At 37.2% G+C, this 8,660-nt stretch overlaps 1 protein-coding gene across 3 annotated transcripts in view; it reads right to left on the bottom strand.

Moving 5' to 3' along the window:
* Nucleotides 1–435: 435 nt before the first annotated feature.
* The window catches only part of nectin4a (nectin cell adhesion molecule 4a), a 22,123-nt gene continuing 13,898 nt past the window's right edge, over nt 436–8,660 (bottom strand). For 2 of the 3 annotated variants that reach the window (XM_079867764.1, XM_079867763.1), the window contains 6 exons: nt 6,169–6,320; nt 5,759–5,918; nt 5,584–5,659; nt 4,704–4,760; nt 4,344–4,517; nt 1,336–1,781 (listed from right to left, as the gene is read on the bottom strand). In XM_079867764.1, coding sequence (XP_079723890.1) covers nt 1,353–1,781; nt 4,344–4,517; nt 4,704–4,760; nt 5,584–5,659; nt 5,759–5,918; nt 6,169–6,320 — 1,048 coding nt within the window. In that variant the 3' untranslated portion in view covers nt 1,336–1,352. Of the gene's footprint in view, nt 1,782–4,343; nt 4,518–4,703; nt 4,761–5,583; nt 5,660–5,758; nt 5,919–6,168; nt 6,321–8,660 lie in introns of all 3 variants that reach the window. The other variant, XM_079867762.1, reaches the window with a different exon arrangement.

The following is an 8,660-nucleotide window of genomic DNA, read 5'->3' as shown; positions in this document are numbered from 1 at the left end:
AGTGGATCATGTGCGCATATGAAACAAATCAAGCCTATTTGAATTCTTCCCCAAATGCTGTATTTTAAAGCGATATGTAGAAGATTAGGATAAACTATAGGGGGAAATCAATCACAGCCGAGTGATATAAACTAAACACTATTGGCTATTTTTTTTAAAGGGGAGGAGCTGTTCGATATGCCCTGCCTTCCTGTTACTACTTCCCTACATACTAAATGATATAAGGTTCCATTCTTTCTTTCTGGCTAATCTCAAAGTATCCACTGTTTTATTGCAGTGTTTTGGTGGAAATTATGGTTATTATGGTACATTTTTCTAGATGAATCACCACACCTCAGATTGTGCTGTTCAGGTGTCGGCTGAAAAGTACCCAACAATGATGTCCTGATTCAACATTGTGTTTTCTGAAATTAATCTAACATGGATACATGCAGTATAATTAGGGTTGATTTAATAACCGGTCATTAATGCCACCCTCATACAATGTAGTGAACTGAACACACCAAAGTTACTTACCATCAAGACCCATTTATGGCTTTATATTTTGTTAGATAGAAAGGTCACAGGAGTACCTCAGGAGCGGTAACACTACCTGCTTATTAAAACTAATTACATGTAAAAGCTTTAGTACATAATGAAGTATAAATGTTGTAAACAAAGACAGTGTCACTCCTGCCATGATAGTGACATTTTGTGAACACGCAGGAGTCATTCTTAAAATATGGTAATGCAGTACTTCATAATACTATTCATGCTCTGGGCAGTTTCCAGTCAAAATACACAAAAGACGCATTAAAACATATTTGATATCATTTTTGGATTACAGACATTACGGTCAAAAAGTCACAGTGAAGGATGACCAGAAAACAGTTCATGTAGTATTTTCTCCCTCAACAGTAATTCAAGTGAAGCCTTATGTTGCAATAATAATAAAAAAAGATCTTAATTCCATTCCCTGGTCACACAGTGCAGCTCAACTCCGGTGGTCTCCAGTTAATCTGTACCTGAAACACATGCTGTGTTCCCATAATGCTCAGTCGTCCCAGTTCCAGAATACACACCGGATTATGCAACCATTTGAGGAACTATGTGAGTAATGCTGGTATTGTTTTTCAGGTTTGAGTTTGGTTAGATGTCGATGGCCTGATAGTTCTGTCCATGTTTTTGCCACCTTGGGAATGTACTCATATAAAAGTTCACATAATAGATCCATTTTTATGGGTTAGTTATTGTCAAGACAGCCCTTGGAAGAGTGAATTTACAGAATAGCACATCCTCCTGTAACATCAACTGAGTTTAAATGGCGATAAATTCAACTCTCTTCTAATGCAAGACGCTTCCAAACAAACACTCTAAACGATCTGAGCTTTTTGGATGGTTGGGCTATGCGGTGAGAGGAAAAGTGTTGTGTTGGCCGGGAGCAGGATGTTATTGGGTTTCGACTTGGGCCGTAGCGTGCCATTAGTGCGCTCAAAATGGTTGGATAGCGCCTCAGATATCTGTGAACTCGCCGTCTCGCTGCTGCCGTTTTCAAAAGCGTCATGCTCCCTTAAACCTCTGTGGACTCCTGAATCCGCAGGGCTGACAGAATCTTCTTCCTCTTCGTCTGTAAGAGTCGGGTAGGTGGACACTAAAGGTGAGTGATGCCCTCTGCTGCCTCCTCCTGATTGCGGCCTCCCCTCTGCCGGGAGAATGGCACTGCCGTTCCGGGATCGAACCATTTCGACGGCCTGGTCCATTGAATAAGAAGAGGGGTGGAGAGGAGGGAGAAGTTGGGTGTCCTGTATAGCAAAATTGTAAATAGTTATTAGGTGCAATTAGGGCTGGGCGATATATCGCATGACATTTTTAAGGCGCATCTCGTCAGTAAAGCCGGTTCCTTGATTAGTAGTAAATCGCCATCACCTGCTTTCAGATGGAGCGGCAATACTACAAAGAGCCGTAGTTAACTGACAAGCTGAGCCATATCGCATTAATTATCGCAGGTCCGCGATATTAATGCAATATGGCTCAGCTTGTCAGTTAACTACGGCTCTTTGTAGTAAAAATTTCATGCGATATATATCGCCCAGCCCTAGGTGCAATTTTACATGCACATGTATTTGATAGAGCATAACTGTGTTAGCATTACTAAAACTGTTCAAAAATACTAAAGCATTAAGTGCTAGATGTATCAGATCATATGATCACAAAAGCAGTCACATGTCGCACGGGTATATTTGTGGCAATAGCCAAAAATGCATAGTATGGGTCAAAATTATTGATTTTTCTTTTATGCCAAAAATCATTAGGTTATTAAGTAAAGATCATGTTCTATGAAGATATTTAGTAAACTTCCTACTGTAAATATATAAAACATTTATTTTTGTGAGTGAATGCAACACAATCGTGAATATAAATGGACAACTTTAAAGGCGATTTTCTCAATGTTTCGATTTTTTTGCATCCTCAGATTCCAGATTTTCAAATAGTTGTATCTCGGACAAATATTAACATATCCTAACAATCAATGGAAAGCTTATTTATTCAGCTTTCATGTGATATATAAATCTCAATTTCAAAAAAATTACCCATGTGACTGGTTTTGTGGTCCAGGATCACATATACCGGTACAATAAAAAAAAAAAAAAAAACTTTTTTAAAATTTATTATTAGAGTATTTGTATGGAATTTAGGGTAAAACGCTATAAAGGGCTTAATATAATTATGGTACATTTTTGGTGTCCTGTTACTGTTTTTAAATAATTAAAAGCATCTATTAGATGTTGTAGATAAAATAGTATCTAACATAAAATTAACAAATCATGAAAAAAAGGCTAGTTTTAACCATAACAAATGTAGGGTGGTGAGTGGCTAATACCAGGGTACCACAGTTTTACTGTAGTAACAGTTCTCCAATAATTAATTTTATTTTCTCATTTAATTTTTTCCACAATTGCATTGTTGACTTTTTTTGTTAAAACTTGTTACCAAAGTTATTGTATGAAAAAATTATAAAATTTTGTTAATCTACACAATTCAAAAGAAATTCACTCATGTAAAAGTAAAAATGTATATTTATCTAAATGTAATTTAAGATTATTTTAACCATCTGAGGTGCATGAACATTTTCTTCATGAAGGTTAAGCACATTTACTGACCATTTTCTGAATTATTATTCTTTTTTTTAACAAATTGAAGCTCTATTTGTGGAAAGTGGCATACATCAGCCACCAGAGACAGCCTTTGCACTTCAGAGGTCATTTCAAAGGAAAAAGTCGGCGAGTGAGTCAAAACGGCTGATTCATTCAGGAACAAAGCAAGTGACTGTCTGTATCCGAAAACTTAGGAAGCTGGCTTGTTGCCTCACTGGCCTATCAGGCAATGACTTTGCAGGCGTTTGCGCACAAACATACCTCACAAAACTGATTTCAGGCTTTTGAAAGCATAACTTCTGAGGCATCATAATGGTTTAATGATCTACAACAAAATAGAGCCAGCTTTGGTGATAACTAAGCGAATATTTAATTACTACAATATTAATTTTAGTGGAAAAGTTGGTCAAAAACGTACATTTACACTCAAGCTGACCACCAACCGGAAATCTCAAACACTATATTTATTTTTAACTGTCATGGAATGGAGGGCACAGGATTGTGGGATATCAAAGGCAGCGAAGGACACATCTATGCTGCCTTCAACAATCAATCAGGTGAAGCTTGCACTTCGGATTCGGATATGCCTTGATGCCTTCCTAACTTTGAAAGCATCCTCTGAAGGCAGCATTTTTAATATTTCAGCCCCAGCCACCGTCTTAACGAGCGAGTCATTGAATTATTTATTAGACCGATTTGTTCGCGGATTCATTCAGTAACGAAACATCACTGTGTTTCTTGGAGACGCAATAGCTCTAATACTGTGGATTTGTTGGAAACTATTTTATTTGGCAAAATAGAGCAAAAACAGACAAATGTAAGTCACCTAATATTACCTTCTTGTTTACTGAACTGTATAAAATCAATATAACATTTGCAAATGTGCTGATATTCGGGACAAACAGCACTCTTGCTCGTGTGGTATTGCTTATAGATATTAAAAACAAGAACTTAGACAGAGACATTTTTTTCCACCATATCTTAGATTTTGGGTGCATTTTTATTCATTTTGGCTGCATTTTTGCTCAAAGCCCCCATTAATTTCCACCCCTGGTCTGTGTGTTGCATGACGCCGGGGAACGGGGCTCTATTACGAGCGCAAGCGGCGGTCCCTTCTGTTACGACGCCCATTTCAAGTGAAACATGTGAAACATAGCAACGACTGCTACTGTCAACCGCACATGCAGACTCATGAAACGCATATCATACCTGTGACATGTTACTGTCCTCTTCATAAGACTCAATCATCATTCGAACGGATTCTCTATCACATCTCTCGATCAGTTTGTCTCGACCTCGTCTGGAATTGTTAAAAATTGCAGGACGACCGAGTGAGTCCATCCCTCCCAGCGTGGAACGACTATCCCTGGAGCGAGGACGATCCTGTGAAAGTAAACATTTAGGGTTTTTTATTTGTTTTATGAGAGAAAAAAACAAAACACAAGCAATATACTTGTGACAACAATTAAGACTGTATTATTCTGCATATATATATATATATATCACATCAAACAACTGCAGAGCGTGACTAGTAAATGCATTTTTTAAAACATGAAAAGAGAGACGAACCAGTGAGGAGAGACTTGTGCGTATCGTCCCTTCGACTCTTAAAGGATGATTTTCCTCCTTTTAAAAGAAGACAGAGACAGCAAAATGAAAAGAAGGGTGATATAATATACAACCTTGTTTACATACACTGAACAAAATTATAAACAGAACACTTTTGTGCATTGTGCTGTGTGATAAAACTGCACACTTTAGAGTGGGCTTTTATTGTGGCCAGCCTAAAGCACACCTGTGCAATAATCATGCTGTCTAATCAGCATCTTGATATGCCACACCTGTGAGGTGGATGGATTATCTCGGCAAAGGAGAAGTGCTCACTAACACAGATTTAGACATATTTGTGAACAATATTTAAGAGAAATAGGCCTTTTGTGTACATAGAAAAAGTCTTAGATCTTTGAGTTCAGCTCATGAAAAATGGGGGCAAAAACAAAAGTGTTGCGTTTATAATTTTGTTCAGTGTATAGCCTATACATTTGCAATACAAGGTAATTAGATGCTTAAGCCAGATATATATATATATATATATATATATAAACACACACACACTTAAATGCTGTTCAAAAAATTCTGCAAAAATGTAGAGTAATAAGATGGAGTAATAGAGTAATAATGCTGAAAATTAAGCTTGCCTTCACAAAAATAAATTACATTTTAAAATATACAAAACTAGAAAACAGCTCTTTTAATATCAAACCATATTGCTGTTTTTACTGTATTTATTATTAAATAAATGCAGCCTTGGTGAGCATAGGAAATAAAATCCCAAACCAAATGATCAATAAACATGGTTTTAAAAAAGTCAAGTCAAGTCACCTTCATTTATATAGCGCTTTTTAACAACATAGATAGTTTGAAAAGTGTGTGTATATGGATTTATTACCGAGTATCTTTCGTCTGTGTTTCTTGAGTTCACTCTTCTAAACGAGGCTTGTCTTGACAGAGTGCTGATTTCCTCCCTTATAAAGAAAGTGAAACATACAGATTGAAGTACAGGAACTCTCACATTCAGACCTGTCGTGTAAACTATTCCGTGTTCAGAAAGAAAGACTTCTTACTTTTTTTCATTCAGCTCTATGGCCAGTTGTTGATTCTTGCGTTTATAGTGGCGGTTTACAGAAATGATTATTACGATCAGAGTGAGGACAACCACTGCAGCAACACCGGCAATAATAATCATCAGCATGTAGTTCACAGATGTTTGCTTCGGAGACGTCTCTGAAAGAAACATGCAAAAAAACCCGACTTATACTTGTTGTACAGTATATTCAATTATATTTATTCACATTCCATGAATGAAAAAAAAACCCATAAAGGTTGGGAATGAGTAAATTATGACAGTATTTGGATGAACTACTCCTTTATTTTTATAGGTTATGAGACACGCAGTTGCATAATATTTTCACTAGATGACAGCACTGTGCATTGCACTTCAACGTGAATAAAGATTTTTCGGCGGGATACACACCTGATATACTTATTGAAATCTCAGCTTTTCCAGATCCCACCAGATTGGTGGTGGTGCAGATGTAATCCCCTTGATCTGTCAGGAGAAGGGGCCTAGAAAAACTCAGAGTGCCACCGTCCACCGTCACACCCTCTGGTAGAGCTTCACCTTTCCTGTGTAAACAACAAAATACAATTCAATCCCAAATAAAAAAACAGGCATCGAAAACAACAGAATGCTTTGGTCACCTATACTGAAGGATTCAGCACATACAGTAAATTATTAATGCTTAATTATTTCATAATTATCAGCCTTGTATCACTTTCAGTTCATCAGTAATTTTATTTTTCCATAATATTTTTTTATGCAATTTTATTTTTTTCCGTCATATTGTCACTGAAAATATCCATCATATTGTCTTTGAATTAGCATAAGTTAAAGTCATCATAAAACTGAAGTTGCGATAGTCTTTTCTTTACTATTGTTACGTATCAGAGTGAAGCGTTTTCTCGAATGACAAAAAAATGTAGTGCGGGATTGGATCATTAGATTGTTGTGGTTTGCTATTGGTCGATCTCATGTGAGTGGCAACCTGTCACTCACATTAGATTGTTGTGGTCTGCTATTGGTCGATCTCATGTGAGTGACAGGTTGCCCCGCCCTAACGCCAGTAAACACATCATCAGAGAAGAGAAGAGAAGATATGTCGATGTAAGAGGGAGGGGAAGTTATTTTAATTAAAAATGACAAGGGCACATGAATTAAAAAAAAGAATGATGTGTTGGGTAAATCATAATAAATACTGTAATTTTCCATAAAAAAATAATAACTGTTAATTTTTATTTCATGATGACTTCAACTGAATTCATACAGTGGTATAAAGCAGAAGTTCAATTCAATAGTTTGTCAATTTAAATTTCACAGCACTTTTCACAATACATATTTCAAAGCAGCTTTACAGAAAATGCTACTTTCAATCTTTCGATAAGGAAGTATTAATACAGCAATATAACATGCAGCTATAATATAATAAATGTCATGTGGTTACTTAACATCATGTATTCAGCTAAGAACAGTGTTAGGCAGCGATTACAACTGGTTTTGCTTCAGGAAACTCCGCGAAGATGCAAATTTAATGTAGTCGGTGTTGTTGTTTTTTGTCATACACTGTAAAAGGTTTTTCCAGTTGTAAATAAAACAGATTTTTGGAGTATGTTTTACAAGAAAATACTAAGGTGGCACTTAATTTCGGTGGTCCACTTTAGACATTCTACTAACTATAAGTAACTTAAAGTGCAACTACAAGTCAATTAACTCTCATTCATTTGCAGGTAAACATTCACGCCCCTAAACATGACTCAAAACAAAACAAACTGTGATTGGTTGCTTTACATGTCAGTCAGACGGCCTCTGGGCGGTCCTTGACCAATGTAATTCGTCAAGTCTAAAGCTCTGGCTATAAGTGAGACTTGCAGATATTAAGCGACACACACGTCTCCCGGACGTAGAATTCAGCCAATCAGATGACGACTTCGAAAATCCTGAAGTGTTTCCACTTAAGTGTGCCTTATGCATCAGACGCTCAGCCGGCGGTCCGTGGGAGTGACGTCTGAAGCTGAGATATTAATTACGGTCCACTAATACTCTAATGACTGCTAGTTGACATGTAGTTGCAAATTATACTTATAGAATGTCTAATGTGGACCATCAAAATAAAGTGTTCCCAACACTAATTAAGTTTTTCTAACTTTCTAACTACAATTATTTTTAAAATGTAAGTGAAAATTCTTTCTACATCAATTTCTTTTCAGTGTAGTTTGTCAAGCACACTATGTTTGCATCCACCTTATTTAGTTTGATATGATATGGGAAACGATTTCCCCACTTTTTAAAAGTCCATAAGCCTTTATTTAGCTAATATCACAATAAGAAGTTTGTCCACAGTTTATACCAGGAACTATATGTTACAGTATGTTTTTATAGAGCACAGTGTGTTTTGCATGAGGACAGTAGTAACACTCATCCCATGACACACACACACGCAGGCAAATTTTCCCGACATCGTCGTCATAAATTCACTCCATCTCCCCCACCCGCCTCGTCTCTCCCCCGCGCTCTCTCCCTCCGTGTGAAAATGCACTCTTGTCTGTTTGCCGCACAAGTTGCAACACGACACCAGGCCACAGTTACTTCATTTACTTTGCATTCACACCGAGCAGCCCGAGAACAGGTTTCCCCACTGTAGGCGTTGAGGAGCAAACCAGAGAATGTTTGTCTCAGGAATTGCGTGATCATCTAAACGTCGGTGTCTACACCCCCTTAGTCACTCGTACCGAAAAACGCCAAAAAAATAGGTGTGTGATTGTGACTAATTTGATCTCCGACTTGTTCACGAATGCAAAAACTGTTGTGTATTGCAACGACCTCTCAGTATCAGTATTACTTCCTGACAGCCTTCGTTTCTGATCGACTAGATTATAGATTCGCTCATGAATTTAGGCCATAACCTTTCT

Source organism: Squalius cephalus (genome assembly GCF_949319135.1).
Source record: "Squalius cephalus genome assembly, chromosome: 3".
Taxonomy (NCBI): domain Eukaryota; kingdom Metazoa; phylum Chordata; class Actinopteri; order Cypriniformes; family Leuciscidae; genus Squalius; species Squalius cephalus.
The sequence above is the reverse complement of the archived record's forward strand: the minus strand, read 5'-3'. Positions and strand labels throughout refer to the sequence as shown.